The sequence below is a fragment of the Pterocles gutturalis genome, unplaced genomic scaffold (genome assembly GCF_000699245.1).
Source record: "Pterocles gutturalis isolate BGI_N339 unplaced genomic scaffold, ASM69924v1 scaffold4214, whole genome shotgun sequence".
In the NCBI taxonomy this organism is placed as follows: domain Eukaryota; kingdom Metazoa; phylum Chordata; class Aves; order Pterocliformes; family Pteroclidae; genus Pterocles; species Pterocles gutturalis.
The window spans coordinates 17,617-42,376 of NW_010127996.1; the positions used below are offsets into that span (position 1 = coordinate 17,617).

General features: G+C 38.0%; 1 protein-coding gene across 1 annotated transcript in view; it reads left to right on the top strand.

Annotated features, from left to right (window-relative positions):
• Window positions 1–19,384: 19,384 nt before the first annotated feature.
• The window catches only part of PTPRZ1 (protein tyrosine phosphatase, receptor-type, Z polypeptide 1), a gene marked incomplete at its 5' end in the record, with an annotated part of 97,550 nt that continues 92,174 nt past the window's right edge, over window positions 19,385–24,760 (top strand). The window contains 1 exon segment of the mRNA XM_010079457.1: window positions 19,385–19,450. Coding sequence (XP_010077759.1) covers window positions 19,385–19,450 — 66 coding nt within the window.

The following is a 24,760-nucleotide window of genomic DNA, read 5'->3' on the forward strand; positions in this document are numbered from 1 at the left end:
AAAATAAATTTGATATTCTACTTGCAGCTCTAAAGAGAAGATCCTTTTTTTTCCTCCAAGCCAGAATTCCAGGATGGCTGTGATGGATATCCTAGTTTTATGGGGGGAAAAAAAAAATCAAAAGAGAAACAAGCTGTCATTTCCTGTGGGAAAAATATCTAACATGATGTTGGCAGGAGAAAAGGCATACTAGTGCAAATCCTGATCAAAAGAAACTCTTCTACTCAGTTCTAAACTGTGTCTGTAAAATTTTTTATGTTCATCTCAGGCATTCCAGTTTTCTGACATATATTATGCAACAGATAAATTTGTAAGAGTGAGGTAATATTAGGGTAAGAACTAGTATCCAAGAGGTACTCTTGGATTTAAGTGACTTGGATACTCAGAAACAAATTAGAAAAAGCTAACTGCTAATGCAAATGACCGTATAGCAAACTGAATTTGAAGAATAGAAGAATAATATTGGTTCCAAGTATGCATGAGCATCTGCTTTCTTTAATGTAGGACAGTATCCAAAACATGGCCAAAAATGTGGAGTATTCAGTGCGTGAATGGGAGCCACATATTATACAGCATACACCAATGTAGTCTCCCAAGTGCTATAAAGATAAAAGTAGAAATTAAGATACCAATAAAGCCAACAGAACCTTTTTTCCCCTGCAGTTATATTCTTCCATCTCCTTTCCTTCAAGTGCTAATATGGAGTTCATAAGAGAACAGATACAATTCAGTGAATGAATGAAACTTAATCCTAACATAAATAAACTAGTATACTGCCGGTGTAAGAGCAATGAGCCCATTAATTTGGCAATAAGCCAGGCATTGCTGGATAACTTAAAATGCAACCCTTTCATCACTGCTTGATTTAGCAATTAGTCGACATCAAACTAGCAAACATGCACTAGACAGAGAATACAGAATGTGATTTCTCCATATTAATACTCTAATCTCTCTTTCATTGCATACCTTCATAGTAGGCAGAATTAATACTGATAGAATTTCTGTTATTTACTAAAAAAAACCCCCAATCATGTTAAAGTGTTTGTTTGCACTTACCTGACACTCAGCATAGATAAGATCTTCCTTCGCCCTTAATTTAATTATGACAAAATTAATGACAAGCCTTGAGAAAGTAAGTGCATGATAATTAATAAAGAAGTGGTTTAGAGATGAAGGAATTTGCTTTGCTGATGTTGACAGGGCTCAGACTATATATCAGCAGTATAAGAGGAGTATGCTGAGAAAAGACAACCATAAAGATAAAGGTAAATTATGAAATCCAAATGAGACCCTGGGGACTAGAAAGATAATGATGGGTAAATTCAATCTGAGATGTGGGCTGAGGCACAAATGCGTAGGTGAAAAGGGGAGCTTCAGTTTGATGCAAGAAAAAGGGAATGTTCAAGACATGATCTCTGTGTTATATGCACCCTCAGAGGACAATTCATCCATCATTCAGCCCGTTGCTGGCAGCTTGCTTTCCCTGGGGAGTTAATTTGATGGCAACAGCCTGCCCTTAGCTGTCATTTTTACCAGGGCTGAGCAGCTAACTCCTATTGCACTGCACTTATTGCACTTGCCTGACACCATGCATGCAAACAAATAGGTGTCTGCCTGCTCTGGGGTAGAGATAGCCCCTAAGAGCAGGCGAGAGCAATTAATTTGGGCATTAAAAAACTCTTGGTCTGCTCCCAAGATGACCTTAGGAAAAAGGATATGACTGCTTTGATGACTGCAACCATCCTTTCAGCCATTGCCTGTATTGATTCGTCAGTGATACGTGAGCCTGCCCTGGCAGCAGATGAAGTTATGGGCCCTGCCTGCTGGGTTGGCCTTTGCATGGTAGGGTGTATGAAAACAGGTCAAACAGAGCAATTGAAACATTAGGAATCTGGAAAGAAGTGCGTGTGGAATGATGGCTCCTAGGAAGGTTAAATGGACACAGTTAGCAAAAACTAGATGAAAACTTTCAAGCTGTAAAGTAAAGCAAAAAGAAAAGGAAAAATTGGGAATGAAAGGAAGGAGAGAAAGAAGAAAATAAACTAGAAGATAGCAAAGTGAATATTTAGGTCCTATTCTGGATTAGCGAAGAAATTATTCCAGAAGACTTTTTTTTCTTTTTTCCAAAAGCTCTGTTTTAGTTTGTACTTTAAGCTCCACATACACACTATAGTTTTAATTCCCTTTCTTCTGGAAAGAGAGATGAAAAATTTGTGTCCTGTTTTGGAAAAATGTGATGACTTAGTTTTGATCTTCAGTCCAGGAGTAAATTTTACCAATAAAGAAATAAAAGTGTCCGTTCTGCACACTGACCTCAGAAGTTAATAGGTTCAGGTATTTATGAAAGCCATGGTCCCCTGAGAACTTCATAATGCTGCATCCTCCTAATAATCCTCCTAATGAAAGCCAAGATACATTTATGTGAAACTTGGAATTTGCAGTGCAAAACTAGACCTTTCTTTGTTTTTTTCTTTCTAACCTCAGCTATAAGGTGCCTAGGAGATTCACCTTGGGTCCTTTCCTCTATTGTGTCTCAGAGTACAAGACAGGGCAGAGTTTATGCTGATCCAGATATTCAGACCATTGAAGGACTAAATATCTTTCCCCTTTGGCATGAACATTAGAACTTTTCTAGTGTAGACTTAGATACTGTTATCTGTTTCTCATTGAATTCAATTACCTGTAATGCATGCCTCATGAGAACTTTCAAAAGGCACTGTTCGGACACAGATCATAGCCAGTACACCAGCAAGAGAGCACTTGCTACCTGCTTGCTTATGTGTGTCATTCTCTAAGAATTAAAAAAAATGTTTGATTTCTCATTTTCTTATATTTTTCTTCAGTATACTCATGCAGAGCCTGTGGTTTGGAAAGAGGCAGCACTCTTCATCATAAATTATATATCACCTCAAATAATCAACACTTGTAGCTTGGAAAATTTGCATTTCCCATAATGAAACAGTATATAATTTATATATTGCTTGTTCACAGCAAAGTTATTTACTTTTTGTGGAGACACTTATATTGATGAAAGCCCCTTGAAGCTGATGGTAAAACTTAAAACTGAAGTAACAAGTTAATGATATGGAGTTTGAGAGAATATTGCTTGAAGTACTGAAAGCTGAATTGCAGAAAACTGTGTGGATATATGAAATATAATTGTTGCTAGTGGTAAGTTATTTATGGATTGAAGAAAGATTTTTTTTTTTTTTCTCCTTCCGGTTTCTTCTCCTAACTTTTTTCTATTCTGCCCATGCCCTTGGACAAAGATCACTTGGAAACACAGGATTTGTGTCTTTTTCAGATGAATGTCAGGATGCTCAATTTCTTCCCATATTCACTTTAAGAGCAAAATGTAAGGTACAGCCTCAAGATTAGTTTAAAGTCCCAGATGGAGGACACTACATATACACATGCATGGTTACTGATGTCAAATGAAGGATTTTTACTTACTAGAATTCTTTCACACACAGAGTAAATGGTTACATTGTTTACTTGTGATAACTGATACTTATTACTAAATTATCTTTTTTCTTTAACTGAGGCATGTATTTTATTGTTTGGAAATAATTGTTAAGCCTTGTATTTGGATGAGCAGATAATTTAAAGCATAAGGGGTACTTCGCTTTAATGGAAAATAGGGTAAGGGAAAAGTTTCTTCCAATTCATTTGTGGAAATTCTGTTCCAAGCTATTTGAATTCAGGGCATTTTAGATAACGTTATGAGTTTTTTGTGCTCTCAGCTCACACCTGAATTTAAGTCTCAGCAAAATCAGTGGCAAAATTTCCTGTTCCGTTAATGGAGCTGCAGTTTCTCGTGGAGAGGCTCAGGTATGTAAGGGAAACAAGAATGAGCTTTGTAATTAGAATTGTTACATGGTAGTGTGACTTAAAAATAATTCACAGCTTGTCAGAGAAACAAACTCTGTAAACTAAACTCTGTAAAATTTCCGTCCTTAAAGATAAAAGAGAAATCTGTTCAATTTGTAATTATCTTTATGGGCTGTAAAAATAGACTCCAGATAAAGAAAATATAATTCCTTTCATTGAAAAGCATGAGTTTTATTAGATGGAAAGAGATTACTAAGAAATTGTTGGTCAATTTAAAACCTCAATGTGACTCTGTTAGAAAACAACCAAATACATACTTCATTATTGGAAATTCCTTCAGCATGTGTGCAGCAGAGTCATAAGAAGGGTTTTGCACAAGTGGAAGCTGCCCAGGAAGGTTTGGAAGCCAGCAGATGGAGGGTAACACAGTGTTGGTTAGCCCTAAATGAGCTGAGGGGGCTGGAAAAGATTAAAGATTAGCTGTCAATAAGATCAGAGATATAAGCTGAAGAATTTAGGACAAGTTGTGCATCCCTCTGTATCTTTTGAGTAAGAGACTGCTCAAGGAAGACACTTTCTTCATGCTGTAACATACCCTTCACCAAAAGGTTAGCCTAATAGGACCGATCCAGATTCCTCTGAAAGTTTTGGTTTTCTCCTTAGGAGGCGTTTTTGTTACAGCAGGTGTATTGTTGCTTTTCAGGGAAACATTTTAAAAAGTTTGCTTGTCATTTAGGTGCACAATATCCAGTAGGAAGATTTGAATTTGGAAGACTGGAGTCTCCCAAGCTCTTTTTAAAAATTAATTCCTAATAATGATATATTAGTGTAGTTGCAATAAATGCAATATCTGGGAGACCCTGTCCTGGCCTCTCCTCATTCAAAGTCCTTGAATGCAAAATTACAGTGATGTCTTATGGATCAAAACTTATTTCAGTGAAATTTTTTAAACAGAATTTATAAGTATGGGTCTGAGGGGAGTAGAAGTACCCTCCTTATGTTTTCAAGAGTCTGATTATGGCAAAAATGCCTGTCATTTTTAAAAAGGTCAGCAAAGCCAAACTGCATTGAGGACACCTTATTGGTCAAGTCAAGATATTATGTCTTCATTTTGTTTTAAGTGTGACAGATGTACTGCTGTGACTTGCAGAGTAATTTTTTGACATAAAAAAGCTCACTATTGTGGCATAGCAGAGTAGCATTTTTATTGTACATAGGATATTTCCAAACTGTTTTGATTTTGCAGCAAATTAGCTTGAGGTAGTTGGATAGTGATTATTTATTTTAATTGGATAGTGATTATTTATTTTAAAATACAATTATAAGCAGACACCCAAAATATATTTTTCTTACTGTTGAACTAATTTGCAGTTTTTTACTGTAAACTGCATTTTAGGAGACAGAAGTATGTGTTGTTTGAAAGTCTCATCACAATATTCATGCCAGTGAAAGCTTGGCTGCCTGTTTTCTCTGCAGACTTATGTAAATTTCTAGGGACCTTGTGTGAATGAATGGAAGGAGTCTGAATTTGTGTCCATGGTAATCTGTTCAGTGTGTAGAGGAAGTTACAATGGCATTAACCCATGAAAAAGATCAGTTGTTTTCATGGAAAGCAGTCAAGACATGCTTTGAATTCAGATAGTCAACTTAATCAGAGCTGGACATCATTTTTTAAGGGTTTCTCTTTGAAAAAGCTTAATACTAGTCACCTGCTACAGTCAAAATACATCATTTATCTGTAAAGGGGCATAAAAATTTAACAGTTAGCTGAAGAATAGATACATCCATGAAATAAAGAAAAAAAAAAAATCCTGCAGTTGTTTACAGCCTCTGCTTGGGTATCTAGAAGCATGAAAGTGCCATAGTTGTCCTGGCTCGTTACCTGTCTCCTGCCACCAGGAGCTAAGTGAATTCACGTGGTGCATCATTAGGACTGGAAACTCAGCAGCACCAGTCCTCACTGCTTTCCTGGGTGCGGTGGGACTCCTGCTTGAGCAGGGGTGGCTAACACCCCTGAGAGGCACACACAGAAGGGCTTGAGCAAACACGGGGATTCAGAGTCTTATATCAACCTTCACAGGACATAACAAGAATCCAGGTCTAGTCCCCACCTTATCTTGCTTTTCCTCAGATGTAAATGGTTCTGGGGTACAGCTGCCCCAGTAAGAAGAAAGTGATTGAGACTCTGTTGCCCTTTACCTTTACCAGAAGAAATCATATATAGCAGCCTCATTAGAGTTTTTCTCTTGCATTTAAATTAAATTACAATACAAGGAAGAGTAGCATAAGTCAACCTGTGTTTATTTGGCTATTCAGCAGAGATTTAATTTACAAGACTAAATAATACCTGTCTCAGCTTCATCTGTTTCAGCTAGTGAAAGTAAAAGATCCTTCTGCTCCTTAATTTGCTACAGGATATTTCCACAGTTTAATGGCAGACTTGTATTAGGGATAGCTTTCTTTTGATGATGACAACACTGTTAAAAATACAATTAATGTAAGAAAATAAAAAGTTCAGTGTCTATAATTCATCTAAGTTTTTTTACAGTATCTGTCTAATGCTACTTGAACATTTTATACTAATGGTAGCTGAGTGAATTTGCTGTATTGCTGTGTGAAGCTGCATTTAGAGAGCATTGTAACTACATTTCTTGCTTGAAAATGTCATTACTCAACAGCTTTCCAGTGGGAAGAGGCAGGTCTTTCAATGCAGAGCTCTGAATTAGCACAGCAAGAACTGTGCTGGTACTTACCCCTAATCCAATTTAAGGGACCTGTAAGTTCCTGGAATTATTTTCGTAAGAGCTACTGTGCTTTGTGCATGTTCACCGGTGAAGATATTTGGACATTAAAACTATCCTGGGAAACACAGTAACTGCTCAAGGCATAAGGGAAAAGACCATTGATGCATGATCCCTGTGTAAGCAACAACATCATCTCATCAAGACAGAGAAAGAACAGTTAGGTAAGTACTGTAACTACTGGCATTTTTACTGGACATTTAAATCGCCTTTCTCCATGGGAGCAGACAATAGCAGCAAGGATTTTCTTACAAGCTGCAACAAAAAGTAAGAGAACAGACAGAAGTCTACTGTTTAGGAATATCTCTTTCCTTTACAGGAGGCATATGAGTCAATGGCCAGATCAGGCCTCTGGTTCTGCAGGTCAAACACCGTAGATAAAGTGGAATGTCTAGAAACTGTCCAGCAGTAGTTACATAAATAAGCCTTTTCAAAGGAATCAAGTTTTGAGGATAAATTGTACAGTGAGGAATCACAAAATTGTGCCGTTTGAAAATACCATTGCCCATGAATTTATGGAATGTGTACTCTGTAGTGTTGGTTAGGCCAAAATCTGCTCTATCCTATTCTTTTGCAAGGGGAAAGGCAGGACTGTCTGAAATAGCATTTGCTCTTTGAACGTGGTGGATATTGCAACACAAAAGTGAGAGTCACATAATCCCCAGTTCTGTAAGGAAGCTGCAACTCATGGATCTGAGATTTTTCCATTTATTAGGTATATCAATTCACAGTCATGTTTTGCTGTCACTGGTGGAATTTCAGACTGTTAAGGAGGACATTGCTAAAAAGCATCTAGGGACACATTCCCTTGAATCTAAGCAAGGGAAGAGTCAGTTGTATCACTTGCTTCAGCCAACTTCTTGAAATTAACTTTGTTGCTTACCTGAATGCAAGTACAGTATCTGTTACCAAACAGTAAGTGATGTTTATTTTAAGATTTATTTGTAGCTGCATTTCATCTTGGACAAGTACTACCACTGTTTCAAATGTCGTGAATCATTTATGTGTAGTATTCAAATGACCGTAATAGCCATGTCGGGTCATACCTGAATTCAGTATTGTCTGTCAGAGGCCAGTGCAGATGCTTCAGAGGAACAGGCATGAAATTCCACAGTAGGTAGAAGTGAGATACTTCCCAAGTCATTTCTCACACATCTTTCCTAAATGTATTGTGATAACTCCAAATATTCTTGATACCTTTATAACTATTTCAGTTTTCATTTAGCTGTTAGCCTCAGTGGTTTCCTGCAGTGATAATTGCCTAGATGTGAAAAAAAGGGATCCTTTCACTGGTTTTCTTACTTTCAGCCTTCTCATTAATGCCCCTGGGTGTTCTTGTTCTTCTAGAGAGAGGGAGAACAAAAGTTCCCAGTCTTCATCTTAGCAACATTCATTATTCTTTATATTTGTTTTCGTCCCAAAATAAGCATTCTTAACCTTTTCCATCTCCCTTTATTTGGAGTTTTTCCATGGTTACTTTCATCAGGGTTCCCTCTCACCCATGCTATTGTGCTTAGTTGTTTTTGAGAAGGCAAGACCAGCACGGAATGCAGTTTTCCAGATGAAGCCCCACTGATAATTTGTGGGGCAATAATGCTTTTCCTTCACCATTTCTGACATGTTTCCAAATTTCTGCTTGGACTCCAGCTATACACTGAATGAAGAACTTTATGTAGCTATCCAGAGATGCCCTCATCTCTTCTTTCAGCTGATACAATTAATTGGAAACTCAACAAAGTAAAAGTAGTTTAGTTTTTCTCAATGCCTGTTTTTCAATTATTTTTACTGCTACATCTGTCAAAGCTGAACGTCATTTGGAATTGTTACACATTTACCTTCCTTGTTATAGTTCTCTGAACTTCCTTGAAACTGTAGTCCTACCCAATCACAATAACTTAAACAGCAGTGCATCACAACATTTCAGCATATCCTCTTGAATCTTTTAAGCAACTGTTTTGCTCTCTGGAAAAATCGTAGGCATTTTGAAGACTTCTAAAAAGTGGCATTGCTATCAAAACTGTCAGTATTTTTATTTTGAGGATCTTTTAAAAAACTTGTGCATTTTATTTGCTAAAGGTTGGTGTCAGTGTACTAATTTGGCACCCTTGCTGGCCCTTGAATGTCAATTCAAATTATATTGCAGTCATCACTCTTCAATGGCTCATCTGCTGTACACTAGGTGACCTGTCTGCTGTGTGCGTTACGTGAGTTTCTCAAGAAAGGCCCCTCCTCATTTGCGTTCAAGAGCTACTTTTCAGATTTGCACCTGCGTTGTTTCTCTAAGCTTTGTTCTGTTGGGCCATTTGGCCATTTTATATATGGTAACTGAAATCGTAGTGGTTTCTTACATTGTGCTGACTGTTTCGTCTTGCTGTCCCTTAGAAATTCAATTTGCTTTCCTTTGCTAGACTCTGTGGTATAGCTGTATTAATATATATATATTATTAGATCTCAGACTTTTCTCACTCAAGGAAGGGAGTTTTAGTACTCTGTTCATTTTGTCTGTTTGGGCCTGCACACTTAATTGGAAGCATTTATGAGAAAACAGGCAGTGAGAGAGCTTCTTCTAAGTCTGTATGTAAACTTCAAGGCCATCCCTATTCATAATTCTGCATTACTAGGCATGATGTGTAAGTCGGGCTTCCTCCCTAGCACAATGGCAGAAGTGTCTAAATGGCTCTAGGACAAAGCATCCTAATTATGTGCCCAAAGAATATTCACAGAAGACACTCTGAATCCAGACATTTGAAGTTTTTCTCTATACCATAAAACCTTTATATAAATAATCATAAGAGAGGGGGAGACAGGCAGACACGCTTCACAGGCTGCTAATTAATGCCTTTACCAAGGGTTTTAGTGCTCTACACCTAGACCAAGGGCAAGTGTCTGTTTATCAAAGGCTTTGAGGATTTTGAGAGCCTGCAATGAGAGTTCAGTGTTAAAATCCCTTTCTAGAACTAATTCTTCATCACTTAAGAGCCCAAACCCCTTAGTTCTGTTGGGAGTTGAGATGCAAACCAGCAAAGAGTTTAGGCCAATGATTTCCCGATGTGGGAATGACTTTATCAGTCCTGGGGTAAGTTCACAAGTCACTTTAGGTGCATTGAAACCTACTTAGAAGATTTAAGCATGCTGAACCCATTAACTCACTATACATTTTTAAATAATGTTTTCCTCTGATTCTGGTTGCCGTTAATTGGCAGAGCAATTCATTACTTTATTAATTGGCAATAAAAATCATTTAATCTTGGTAGATGAGTCATTGCAATTAACTGAAAACAAATTTAATAGTTTGGTACGTTTTATTTAATTTCTTCATGTTACAGCGTTTAGTTTGTAGTAAGAATTCGCCTAAGAATTATAATGACATTCTCAGACTTCCTGATTTTTGTTTCAAAGATTTAATTTCTTACTGATAGAAAGTCACAGTCAGTTTGCAGTTGGTTATTGAGTGTTGACAGCTGACTGCCACAATATATGAACTTTCAGTTTTGTTGAATTCTCTGAACCTAGGAGGATTGTTGCAATGAGACTCTCAGTTCAAACCGTGTTATACACTCAGTGTAGGATTCCAAGTAACAAGAGGTCAGAACCTTCATTTTGTGGTTCAGTGCACAAATTAAGGCTTTTCATGGAGTGCCACCACCACCTGAGACCTGTAAAAGGGCTTTATACTGCCATAGTGAAAGGCTGGATTATATGGGGAAATGTTTTTTGCAGTAAGGTGAAATTTCATGTTTACAATGATTGATTAAACCACGTATCTTTCATCTTATGGGGATATTATTTCCACATTTTGGGTCAAACCTTGTTCAACTGGGCTTATATTTGCTGACAGAATTCAACAGGGATTAGAACTGAAAGAATATGAACTAACGAAACAGTGTTGTGGGTTTTTTTTTCTGAAATCACAAAGCTGTATTCTGTCTTTATTATTGTTATGTAAAATGTGCGTAAATTACATATTTGGAGGATGGGCGCGTGAAGTATGTATGCCTATACAGTGGTTTTGTGTTCTGTCTGCATGTTCACGTGGGCCTGAGAGCTTCCCAGGCAGATTTACCTCCCTGCTCCAAAATGGAGAGCATATTGATTAAATACAAATGAGTGATATACATTACTATATAGATCATGCAAAATATCTGATCAAAACATCTGAGTCCCCACTTCCAAATATTAGTAGTATCTGAATTCCAAAATAATCTATGAAGTTCCAGTTTTGTGGGTGATATGGGACACAATTAGGATGGGGCTCCTGTTTCCCTCATGGCACTCACTTGGACATACATGAAACAGACAGAATTGGACCTCAAAATTATGTCAAATGGTAGATACAGTATAGGTAGCAAGGTACTGAAGAAAATAAAAAATGAAGTCACGAAAGGAAATGTGAAGAAAATAGATTTTAAATTAGCATGACCTTATTTTATTTGATATTGCCTATATTTTTTTAATCTGATAGAGAAAAAAAGATCAAGTAATATTGCTGTAGTTAGCTACAATAAACAATCACCTCCAGGAGAAGTCAATACACCTTTTTGTTTTCTGCAGTCTGTGAAAGTACAAATATTGTTCTATGGAATAATATACCACATTAATGTGTGTTTGATGAAGCAGAGGACCAGATACTGACTGTTTACTTTTCAAAATGAGAGTAAAACATGCGGTCTAGCAACAGCTGTATAAAAATACAATTGTGGTGTGGTGTGGTGCTCTACTCACATGATGCAGGAGCTGGCAAAGAATGGACGAAAGCCTGGACCATCCACTCCCCTGTGGAGGTACTGTTCTTCCATAAATCCTCTAAAACCCAGAATTAAATCTGGATTCCTTAAGGAACTTCAAGATATTCCCCTTTTTTGGTACTCTTTTATTTTTGTATTACTTCTTTCTCCAAATAAATCATATGAAACTAAACCAGTGTCATTTGATCTGTTCATACTGATTTACAAATTTTTGAAATGCACTTCAGAATTGCTGGAGCAAAATTATGAGTTGTCCCACCAAAAGCAAAGGCCTCACTAATTAAACTTGGGGATGTGTGTCCTTGGTATCTGTAAGGTCTGGATGAGGGTTTTGGGAACCCCAGCCCCATCCAACAGCTTCAGTTCCCCAGCAAACAGCCAGCCCCTTTCCACTGCCACCACCTCTGAGCAAAGCTCAAAGATCTGGGAAAAACTAGAATATTTTTTCTGGATCTTTGTGACATGTACCTCTTTTTCCAATCATTTCTGGTTTTGGGTTGTGCCATACAGGTTAAATTCCATATACCTTCCAAATATGTTGAGCTGAAATCTCTGTTAGTATTAAACTGTACTTCGAGTCAACAGTTGTGGTTTGGCCTATGCAACAGTGAGTTTTCCAAAGGCTTTTGTAATTTTACACAGAAAGAGTCAAACTGAAAAGTGAAACTTAGGTAGGAGACAAACATCCAAGTCCAAAGTTACCCAAGTCCTGAAAATACTGAAAAAGAGTTGCCTGACTTCACAGATACCCCAGTTCTTAATCTGAAAGGCTCCCAAATGCTTAAAATTCAGCTCTAGAATTTGCTGAGAATTTCTCAGTCTGGATAGTGTGGAGCAGCTTGGAGCATGCTTCATATCTAAAATATGATTCTAATTTAAAGAACTAGTTGTCTTTCACACACCCTTTCAAAATTAAACCTTGTCAGAACATGTTAAAACACACATTTGTAGTGTTAAGCTCCATGTAAGGTATTCCTGACATTAATTCTCCTTTCCACTACATCCTGCTAGTTTGAAAACTTCATGGACATCAGGTTCCTTCCTCTCCCTGGGGATATGTGAATCTACATGGCAATTGCTCCTCAAGAGCACCAAAAACACAGATACAAGCTCTCTGCAGGAACAGGAGGGAGAGTACTCCCTTGTGCTCATGGTGAAGGGAACCTGAGTGAAGTGGGAGAAAACACAAGTGGTCACAGGAATCTCTGGTCCTGCAGTCAGAGAAGCTGTGGGGAAGGAGGGAGGGTTTTGGTTCCTCACCTCAGTGTATTTTGAAATTGAGTATCACGAATTAATTTAAAAGTAATTGCAATTATTCTGATTATTTTATCTGTGATCTCCCTTATGACACTATATTAATAATTCTGCTGTATTCTAGTAAAAAGAAAATTATGTAAAAAAAAAAAAAACTCACATTAAGTGTCTTTGTTTTGCCTTTGTCACATTTTTCTCTGTTGTCTCTAGCAATCACAAGACACTTGCTTTTCTTTTCCAAATGACATGTTTATGCAATCAGTTGCAATAAGGAAACGGCTAATGGAGATAAGTAAACATGAAATTTATAGCATGATACAATCATAAGAAATTGAAATATGTGTATGTACTTATATACCCCTTTTTGACAAATCCTTACAGATATGCATAAATGTTGACATATCTATGCATATATATAATGTAATTTTTAGGATTTGTCAAAAAAGTCAGGTTCTGCATTTGTTTACAAGTTTTTCATTTTATTTTTTTCATTATGTTCATATTTCTTATCAAATAGAGACACTTATTTTTATAGATGTGCAGTTGATATTGAGTGTCGATTATGAACTTTGGAATTTTTCAGTCTTGATGTTGTGAGTATAGAGCTTTGTCAAGGAAGCAGAATGGTTTTGATATGGTTTATAAAAGGTATGTGGCATAATCCCTAGATTTATATGAATACCTATACAAAAATCATCCAGGGCAACCCCTCTCCTCCCCTTTGTTATTGAAGAAAGAATTTCACCAAGACATTCAAGTAAATACCTCCCTGAAGCAAAAGAAGATATTGCTATCTAAAGAGCCACCTTTCAGGAACCTTACTGTAACATGGCTGGAGGGAAAATGGTTGAGCAGAACTTGCAATTCCAGCATCAAATAAATGGGAAAGGAAAATATTTAATAATTAAAGACTTCCTCCTTTTGAGAATATATTTCTCTCAATATCCCCCCCACACACACCTTCATAGGATTCAGTCTAAGGCTGTTCATTAGGGTCCACAAGACAATTTTAACTATTGAAATAGTTTGCAAATGAGAAAGTTTCTAACAGCTTGACTTCACAGACCCTACTGTGCTAAAAAGCCTTTATTTCAGTAAATGTTCCTTTGATGTGACTTGCATAAGCTCTACTCTCAAGAGTTTTAGATAGATATTACCAAAGCTGTAGACCTTTAGTGATCTATAAATGTCAGAGGGGTCCAGTATAGCACCTCTCATCGTCTCCTCTGTCCCTTGGAGAAGGAAGTTATCATCAAGGCATTCCAAGAACGTCCTGGCTGCTGTGTTGTCCCTCCAACAGATATCAGGGTAGTTAAAGTCCCCCATGAGGACCAGGGCTTGTGAACATGAGGCTGCTCCTGTCTATCTATGGAGGGTCTTGAATGCTCAGTCTTCCTGGTTGGGTGGTCTGTAGCAGACCCTCACTACAATGTCCCCTGTCCCTTCCCTTTAATCCTGACCCACAAGCTCTTGGTTGCCTCCTCACCCATCCCCAGGTGGAGCTCCATGCACTCCAGCTGGTCACTGACATAGAGGGCAATACCCCCTCCTCATCTCCCCTGCCGGTCCTTCCTAAAGAGCCTGTGTCCCTGCATTCCAACACTCCAGTGGTAGGAGCCATCACACGTCTCCATAATGTCAATAAGATCATAGCTCTGCAGGCATATGCATGTCTCTTAATTCCTCTTGTTTGTTCCCCGTGCTATGTGTTTGCATAGAGGCACTTAAGTTGGGCCCTCAATGAAGCTGACTTACAGGCTGGAATTCCTTTGTGCTGCTCTTCAGGTGCTCTCCTGCTGACCTGTGGTCCTTCTCCAGGCTCCGGGCACTTATTGCTGGCACTGGCATCAAACTGGTAGGAGTGGGATGGACTGAGGTTCCTCTCCCCCAGCAACTCTGTTTTAAAGCCCTCTTCACCAGCTTGGTGACGCAGATGGTACCATATCGCATGGTATCATGAGATTCCTCCCACTTTCCACTGGCTGCTTAGGAGTTTCAGGGGCCCTGTATACTCCAAGCATGTAAAATTCTAATGAGGCAGAATATAAATTGGTAAAACTGGAATCCTTGTTGCTTTGGCATATACAAATGCACTGGAACATTGTGAATACATGTGATCTATAAACTTCAGCTGATACCACAAGGATTATCCTTTTAATTCATGTTTTTAATTCATGTAAAGTTGTGACAATTTAAGTAAGCAGAGTGCCTATTAATACTCTCGTGCTTAATGATAACTGCTTTTAAATGAAACCAGTCAATCTTTTTCTTCTTTTTTTTTCTTTTTTTTTTTAGATTTAAACACAATTTGTGTTAGTAAATACACATGGCAATTGTCAAATTGTAAGAGGAGTTTTGTTTTGGCTTTATATTTAGTGCAGGAAAAGTCTCACTTTTTCAATCTGTATTGGAATGAGAAGCCCACACAAGCATAATGAAGGTAACTCACTCTCTTTATAGATAACTGAACATGTACCAAAGCCTAAAATAAGCCTACACAGAAGGAACTGTGGGGTAAAAAAAGATTTTTTAATTTCAGTAAGTCTGTGAGAATGCTCAGACTCATCTTGACAAAAGATTAGACACTTCAAATTTCAGGGGGAAAGAATATATGAAATTGTAGAGATGGGCTATTAAAGCATTTTGGTGGTTTTAAAGATTTTACAGATGCCGTTACAAAATAAAATAAATCCATAAGAGAGAGACCTTAGTTAGGCGAATGTAGATCATTCTCTCAAAGGGATTTACAGATAGTGCCTGTCAGTTAGAACTTCAAGACTGTTGGCAGGTTGCACTCTGAATCTTTTTATTTCCTCTATGAGTATAAATCGAGAATTATTTCAGTTGAGGCAATGAAGCTACACCATCATAAGATGGATGAAAGGTATAGAAGTGGGTCCTGTGACCTTCTTGTCAATGGAAGGAGCTAAAATATGGAAATTACAATTGCTGAAGAAGCACTCTATATCTATCATCCGAGGTGATTTTGCACAGTTTTAGCTGTATTTTATGTTCTGTGTTTACTTTCAGAATTAGAACCTGTATAGTAAAAGTCTTTCTGATACCTTTAATTGTATTCTTTTCATATTTGAAGAGCACTGTGCTTCTATTATGCTAATCAGATGTACCTTTTTTTAAAAAAAAAAAATTATTATGATGCCAGTTTTGCAGTTTGTCTTCATCTCTTTGACTTCTTTGCAGCAACTTTGTCTGGTGTGCTACTTCTTAGCCACTAGCCATGTACAGATTCAGCCACCCTGTATAACCATTGTTCTTATCATACCATTTCAGTTTGTTCTTCAAATCCTGTTTCTTCTCCAGTGAAGAGATTTATGTCTTAATCAAAAAAATCTGACTTTCAAAATGTTTTACAGTGTATGAAAGTGCTGATGGAGAGTGGAGGTAGTAGATGAAGTAGGGCATGAAGTCTGAGCTACCTCACTCTATTTGAATGAGCGGCATCCAAGACATTCACGTGTAGACATAAATTGGTGCATCTTGGTAGCCTTCAGTGGAGTCAAGTCAGTTTGTTTGGCAGACAATCTGAACCTGGGTAACTAGTCCTTTGTCCTTCTAAACAGTTTGCTGAGTGTCTTGGCAAGCACAATATGTTTTTGAATAAAAATTTTAAAACCGCTTTGCTAGTTCAAGCCACTTGTATGATGACTTGTCTCTGACAATAACCTATAGCAAATGCCTTGGCAAGTGTATTAAAATATGGCAAATATGCAATACTAACTGAACACACAACCAGGTCAGCCACAAATCAGTTGGTCCTGCTGCCCCTCATGAGCAGAGGGGAGCATTTGCCACCATTATTCCTGACTTCATGGGCCTCAGGCTCTGGGATGTGTACTCTTTGGACAAAATGTAGAAAGAAGCAAGTCTCATGGCCTCAGACAGAAAACTTTGGCTTTGAAGGAGGGTAGAAAAAAATGGAACAAAAGGTATTTAATGGTGTCTTGTATGTCTCCTTGACACACATAGAAAGATAACCATAAAACTGTTTAAAACGTGATCCTGCAACTGAGCTGCCTTGTTCTGTGAATAAATTGACAATCTGTGGAAACATGTTCAACAGCTTCCTGGAAGCACAGGAGAACATTGAGGATTTTTTGCATCATAAAGCAGCACCTCAACCAGTAAAATTCAAACTATTTTGGGCACTCACTGGAGATGTCAGTGTCACAGGAGTCATACTGATTGTCAAGCTGTTCAAGGTCAAGTATCAATATCGTAGATTTACATATAAAACCACAAATTTTGCAGCAGTTTTGCCTTCTCTTTTGTAAAGTTCTTCTCATTATCACTATATTCATTTAAATTAAATGTAAGGAATTTAAATACACAATTTAAACGGAAATATCTGCTGTCATATACCATAAGCAAAAGGGATATCAATTTGTTAACTGAAAATAAAATAAATTTTTAAAAAAATCCTTCCAACTGGTCTCTCCACTGTTAGCTGGTCAACACTGACAGTTTACACAGCAATGCTTTATAGGATGCATGGTTGTGTTTTGCCAGGGCTGTTTGCACAAGTAGCTCAAGGGAAGAATTGCTGCATTCACTCATCCTCACACACAGCTTTTCTCTGACACCCATAATAGCTATGATTCTTTGGTCACTTCCTTCCCTGAATGAAATTTGCTATCCTTCCCGAATTTTGCCATGTATTTTTAGTGGAAAGAGGCAAGAGCAAAACCACTGACAATCCGTGCAGATGTGAGAAGGCGCTTGGCTGTGAGTGTGCTGTGAAGGGGCTGTGGGAGCACAATAGGTGAATAGCAGAGGAAAGAAGGTGTATGAACTCCTAACGTCTCCTGGCATTTATTAAGTCTTTCCGTACGATTTACTGGGTCTATAAGTGTGTAATGCACCAAAAAAGTGAACCTTGCCCCTTTTTTTCTTGTTCATTGAAGCTATCACTCTCTGTCCATCAGACCTCCGAGTAGAATTTAAAAAGTGGTGGGACGCTCTCACGCCCAAACCCTGCTTAGTTAGCATATGAATGCTCAACTGATTGTTTGAAGTAACAATTAGGAGGACAATGGATATAGGAGGAAACTGGAGACAGCAACTAACACCTGTGAATCAGAACTTAAACAGCTTTCTTTTACATAATTAATTAAAGAAGGAGGCACAATCCACATTGACTTGAAAATGTGGTCCCAGGACAATGCTGGTGCATGTAAATCCGTTTTCAGTGACATTACTTACACGTAGGGTTTATCTTTTTGTAAAAATCTTAGTCATGAGTGAATGTTGGGAAGTGTTGCAAGGGAGTTTTTTTGGTGGGGAGGGAGAAAGAGAAGAGAAGAACATTTAAGGGCGATTGCAGTTTCATGGAGGAGGAGGAAGTCCTGATGAAGTTATTAAAATGTGTGGACTTCAGCTAGGTAGCAGAAAGCCATTGTAATACACAGAACATTTCTAACCTTCCAAATTGCAATTATGATTTAACATCCTGTAATCAGTACTGCATACTTTTCTGTGTTAAAGAAAAAGAAATGGATGCTATGAAACTGTTTAATTAAACTGTATTTATTGCAGAATGTGAGCAGAATTCTATGGCAGTTTCTCAAGGAGGCAATCCATATGTGTGCTCATTGTGCTCATATGCAATTATTTCTTAAATAGGTTATATTGTGCTTCTCTAGAACAGTATTTAATGAAGCTACTTAACATTATGACTCTCAAAATGACAGTTTCAAAAACATGTATCTACAATTTGCATATATTAATAAGGATTACAGGCGTAGTCTTTGATTTGCACACATCAGCAGAGTTGTACTAGCATACAAAGGATAACGGTGAAGGTTATTCAGTAGTCAGAATAAATCAATGAGTATTTATACAGTTAGATATTTCTCTCTAGAGAAATATAATGTCATTAAAAAGTATCTAATATCTAACCTTCTCTCTCCATAAAGTTTATGGAGATACAAGTAACTTCACATGCTTCAGCTATAATATTGCTGATGCTATTACACAGTGAAATGACATCTTAGAATATTTTGTTCACTGTCTTTAAATGGTATCATTAGTACAAAGTGAGAATCTGTAAAGTCCTGACCACACTGAAACGAAAGTTTAACTCGCACTTCCAGGTAATATGGATTGGTTCTTTGTAAAGGACTTCACAGGAGATGGTTTCTTCAAGGGGGAGTTGTATTAATTTTAAAAGGGAAAACATGGTTGTGATTAAAAATTGAAGGAAAGAAAGAGAGTGAGAAAGAGAAAGGAAGGAAGGAGGGAATAAAGAGAGGAAGAAAGAAAGGAGGATAAAGGGAGGAAGGGGGGAAGGGAGGAAGGAAGGAAGGAAAGGAAGGAAGGAAGGCAGAAAATAGATGGAACATCAAAAATTGGGTAGAACAGAAGGAAAAGAGACATAATGTGAACATGATGAAAGTAAACTGAGTGTAATGAAGTTTGGGGAGAATAAACCATTACTCCTACCAGTATACATATGCCAAGTCTTAAGTGAAGAGTTAAAAATTGAATAACATATAAAATTCAGATAAACTGCATTTCTGTTTGCTTTGTTTGTGTCCTTTATATGCTATGATGTTGATGGTATTTGTGTTCTGTTTAACCAATACTTACCATTCAGGGTCCAAGATAATGACAAAGTAAATAATTAATCAGTAATTAAAACAGTGATTCTCTTGTTAGGAGGATGTGTGTCATCTACACTTCATGTTCCTGTTAGGCTTCTGGTTTTCACATTCTAAATTCATTGTTATTTTGCAGATTTGGTGTACGGATACTATAGACAACAGCGGAAATTGATTGAAGAGATTGATTGGTCATATACAGGTAAGCAAAACTTTCTATTGAAGAACTAATTTCACATTGATATTTTCAAGTTCATTGTTATAACTTCAAGAGTCTGTTATGTCTGTATGCCACTTGCCATATGCCTAAACAATTGCTAAAGTAAAAATGTAGGAAATGGATTCTGAAAAAAAAAATACAGGAGAGACTACTTTAATTTCTTACATCTGTTACTTTTGGAAAGAGAAGGTCCTTATCCTTAAAACCTTAACCCTGGGACATGACTTACTTGAGTAAGGCTGGGCTAATAAATTGTTAGGTGTGCTTTTATCATCTGAATATTACTGTTCTGGAAGGTTTGAAAAGCAGACAGAAAGGCTGAAACAAGGCACAGTTTGTAACGTAGGTGAGAACAGATCCATATACTGTGTATCAACTTCTGCACTTTGCTTCTGAGCACCTGAGCATCTTTTTCAGGTCCCACCCTGATTCTCCTAAAAATCAGTCATTTGGGCTCTCTCATCTGCGTAAGTAAGAAAGATATACCCTTAAATTCTGCATGACTTTTGCCTCATCACAGAAGGACTATGGGAAATTCACAATTTGCCTTCTGGATTCTTCTGTAAAAGTCAAGCCACTTTCAGTAATATTGAAAAGGCAATTTGTCCTAAATGATAGATGTATTTTAGCCAGAATGTAACAAGTGACTTCCTGAGGATGTGCATAGACTCTTACATTTTTAATGATTTAAGTTCATGTTGTGGTTTCAACCCTGGCTAGCAGCAAAACAAAATTGGTATTTTCAAAAAGCACCAATTCATGAAAAGAAATAAGGACTGTCAAATTTCAGTGTTTCATATATTTAGTTCAAAATATGTTCCTGTAGTTAAAGAAAGTTACACCATTCTTTTTCTTTCTCTCACTGTCTTTCTCATTTTCAAGACAATTTTTATCTTCCAGAGTAAAATATATCTAACGAGTTTTGACCCTGGAGAGAATTGAAACAAGCTAGTCATAAACCCTTCAAAATGAGATTTATAATGAAAACTCCCACTTACACACATTGTACTGCAAAATCCAAGCATAAGATCAATCAATACAATATTTCATGTTCAAAATCCATCTATTTTTTAATATTGCAGTTAGGGGAATGCAGGGATAAGCCTCCATTATTACAGGTGACTAGAGGGCAATTTATGAGTTTACTTTAAAGAATAGTGAATGAGTTTTGCAAAGCATATCAGAGGACGGAGCTCTCAGCCTGCACAGAGCACCCACCTGCTATGCAGCAGCTGCAGGTCACATTTGCTGGATATTTTACAGCACAGAGTCTGCAAACCAGAGGATCCAGACTTGTTGGTTCTCTCCCGTAACGTGTGAGACACCTTTGTGTAGTCATCTCAATTCACGTGCCTTGCCCTAGTGACTTTACGGTTGGCAAAGCCTTTCTCCCTGTCCAGACCTATATAGTCAGGTGCATGTGGTGCATGGGGTGGCTGAATTTAAAAGGAGCACCTCTCAGCACTGTGTGCCCTGCCCAGCAGCCTCCTGCTCCTCCAGCATCCCGCTCCTGCAGCATCCTGCCCAAGCAGCATCCTGCCCCTCCCTGCTCCTGCTGACTCGTAACACAGCTGGCTCCACGTGTTGTCAGATGTGGGTTTTCAAAGCTTTTGAGGGGGGCTGCATGTAAATCAGGTACTCCGTGTCTAGGGCTGGTGACTGTATTGTGAGCAGTTTGATATGTGGTGCTTTCTTGAAATACCAGGTAATTGGTTCATGGCATAAAGGGAATACACAAATTCAGCTTTCACTTAAAAAAAGACAATCTTGCTGAATGTGAAGAAAAATTATAAATTTTAACACTGTGAGCTGGGGGCACAGAAATCTAGAGGCTGAGGCATATTTATATTGATCTCATTCATTTAGAATAATGTGTTTATTTTAATCTCATTATTTTATTCCTGGGGCAAGCGATATCAGGTGTATGTACAACTGTTATACGTAGCTTAGGCCTGTGACTTTGAGGCATAGATCAATATGCACATTTCTGAATGGATGACCTATGCTTTGTCGGTACATCCTTTCCTCAGGCACCAGTTATATTCTTCTGTCTTATAACCTGCTCACTGAAAGACTGAAAAATTATCCTCTGTATACCAGTGAAGTGTTATGAGTGGGCCTGGGGATGCTGCAACCACAGAGTTTAATCCACCATAACTAAGAAAAATCTAACTGGCTTGGTAAACTAATATGAGTTTGAGCAGATGTAATTCTCTATATCAAATAAGAAATTTCAGGTACATTAGCCACAGTGGGTCAATACACTCCTTTACTGGGATGGTGCTGTGAGTTGAAAGTAAAATGGAACCAGAGAAATAACTTGAGTCTTAACTGCTGAAATCATGCAATTTCTGAAGGTGAAGTTTCATAATAAAGCAATTTCACATACTGTAAGGTAATGTGAGTCATCATCAGATTTTGACTCTCAGGTAAATGTCTAATGAAAGCATAAATGTTACTGGAGACATTTTGTAGTACTTTTAAGGGCTCTGCTTTCATCCATAGATGAATCGTGCATTTGCAAGCGTGAATTTATTTTTTGGTGTCCTGACTTTGTGTATATTTGCATAAGCAAATACAGTGTTAAAGAAGTGGAAGGCGCAAGTGCTCGTTACAGGTGCATCCAATTTTTTTCAGGAATAAGTGGGCCCTGAAGCTATTAGTAAAATTACTTTATTTTAACAATCGTTCATTGTATTTTTCATTAAAACAGTGAGAGAAATAAAAAATTGATTATATCACTAGTATTTTCAAATTATGTCATATGCTGAAAGTGAATCCAACCATTTTTGTTGTAGAAAAAACAAGTCTACTGAGAAAGTTCATCTCCTCAAATCAGTTACCCAGTAATTGATCACCAAAGATCATTTAGACATTATTTAGCTGCACCACTAAGGTCATGCAATCACATATTATTTCACACCGTAAAGCGAGCAATATGAGCTTCGATTATTTCTCTGTCACAAAGGTGAAAGATTAATTTTAATTGATGCTTTGTTTATCTATGCTGGTTTTGCCAGAAGGAATGATAGGATGCTGTTTCCATTTTTTGTTTTGTTTTGTTTTTTTGGTTTTTAACATGGCTGGTTGACAGTAGTCTGTGAAAACTCCAAGTCTGAATGTTCACATGTAGAATTATCAAATGATACACCACAAAGAATATTTTTTCCCAGTGAAATTTCTTTCTGTTGGGTTTTTTACTTGTGGGATTTGGGTTCTTGTTCACAAGAAAGAAGTTATGTGGCTTAGGGGAAAAAAGTAGACCTGAATTCTGTTAAAAGCCAGAAATTCTAAACAACCTTCCAGGAATTACAGGAGCTAAGGGTTTTTAAAATTTTTTAAAATTTAACTTACTATGTAAATGAATAGCACAGCCAGTTCAGTGTTTGTTGTCTCATCACTCAGGAGTAGTAAGTTTGTACTGCCATTCATTATGTGATACTCTGGTACACTATTGCCTTATAAATACTGGCAACTCTGATCTTGAGGAAAGGGTGATTTTAGTATAAACTGTTGAGTCTCTGGGTATTCAAAGAACAATTTTGTTGTTTGCAAGCAGAATGTGAATCATATTTACTTTTTCGCTGCGGGGAAGCATCATGAATCACAGAATCACAGAATTATTTAGGTTTGAAGCGACCCTGGGAGATCATCTGGTCTAACCCCGTGCTCAAAGTGGTGTGAACTTCAAAGCTGAAGCAGGTTGGTCAGACCTTGTCCGTCAGAGTATTGAAAATCTCCAAGGAGGGAGATGCTGCAGTGTGGGCAGTGCGTTCCACTGTCATTTTGAAGAATTTTTTTCATTTACCAAACTGCAATATCTCTTATTGCAACTTGTGACCATTGCCTCTTGCCCTTTCCCTGTGCACCTCTCTGCAGATTGCCTTTACCTAGCACGACTCTTCAGCTGCTTTCCCCCTCGTTTCCAGCCTCAGCAAACTCAGTGCCTCAGCCTCTCCTTGTACTTGAAGTGCTCCAACCCCTGATCATCTCAGTGGCCCTTAGTTTGTTAATACCCATCTGGAACTGGGCTGGGCAGGACATCAAAACTGGACTCTGCATTCTCGATGTCACCTCGTGTGCAGTAGAGGGAAACAGTCACTTCCCTTGTCCTGCTGGCTGCACTCTTGCTAATGTAGCCCTGTACTTTATTGGTTTTCCTGGCTGCAAGGGCACACTTCTGACTCACACACAGACCTTTGTCCATCAGGATAATTAATTATTATATTTTCAGATAATTTTTAATAACTGGTGTATCTCAGTAGTAAAACTTGGCAGTACGTTGATGATGCTCTTCTGGCCCTTGCACCAATACTTTCCACAATGAAAATGGCTAAATGTAATGGCTTGTTGGTTTTGCTCCCATGTTGAACAGTGAACTAATCTTGTTAAGTTTAAAATTGTTGTCATTCTATGACTGATTCAACCCCCCCTGGAGATATCCCCCTATTTTTTTATTCCCCATTACTATGGCTACACAGACAAAAGCTTATTTGTCATTTGAAAGGCTGTTTTTGACATCCTAGGTCCTGGAAATTTGCACTGATGGCTTCAAATGTTGGTGTCTGCAGTTTGGCTCAGAAATGAAGATGGCCTTATTTTCAGTGGTATTTAGAAAATGTAATTTTCTTTTTTCCCCAAACAAGATCTAGTATTTTAATTTCAAATGTTCTGTCATCCTTCAGTACTGAGGAGGTTCTACTACAAAGTCACTACTCATAAAGTTTATGGGAAAGCAGGTTGTTGCTTATATCCATAATAATTTACAGGTGTGTTTTGCTTTTCACTCAGCCTATAAAGTGGGCAAGAATGTGCACTGTCTATCTCAGCTGTGGCTCAAGAGAATGATTTTAACATTGGTGGCTGATTTTACTTATTCTGTAAAATGTCTGCTGCCTCTATTTCTCCACAGTTTGATCCAGGTAAACTGGAAAGTTTCAGGCTCTCCCCTCCTCCTCACCCTGTCTCTCTGTTCATCAGCCATCTGCTGTGAGGACGGAGAAGGCCAGGCGTACAGGGGTTGCTTTCTGCCCTGCAGCTGCAGTGGAGAAGAAGCTGTGCTGGGGAGTGTTTGTGTGAGTGTGGGCACCTGTGCGTGCTCCTTACGAGACAGCTCCAGGAGCAGGGCAAAGGGAGCTAGAGGGTAGAGGTGTAGGGTCTGGGTCCTATCCATAGCAAGGCAGGGTGGGGTTTGATAGAGGAGCAGTTTTGTGAGGCAAATCCTGACAATTGGACTGTGTGGAGAGCAGGAGACACCAGCAGGAGCCTGCTGGAGGTTGGATCCAGGAGCCG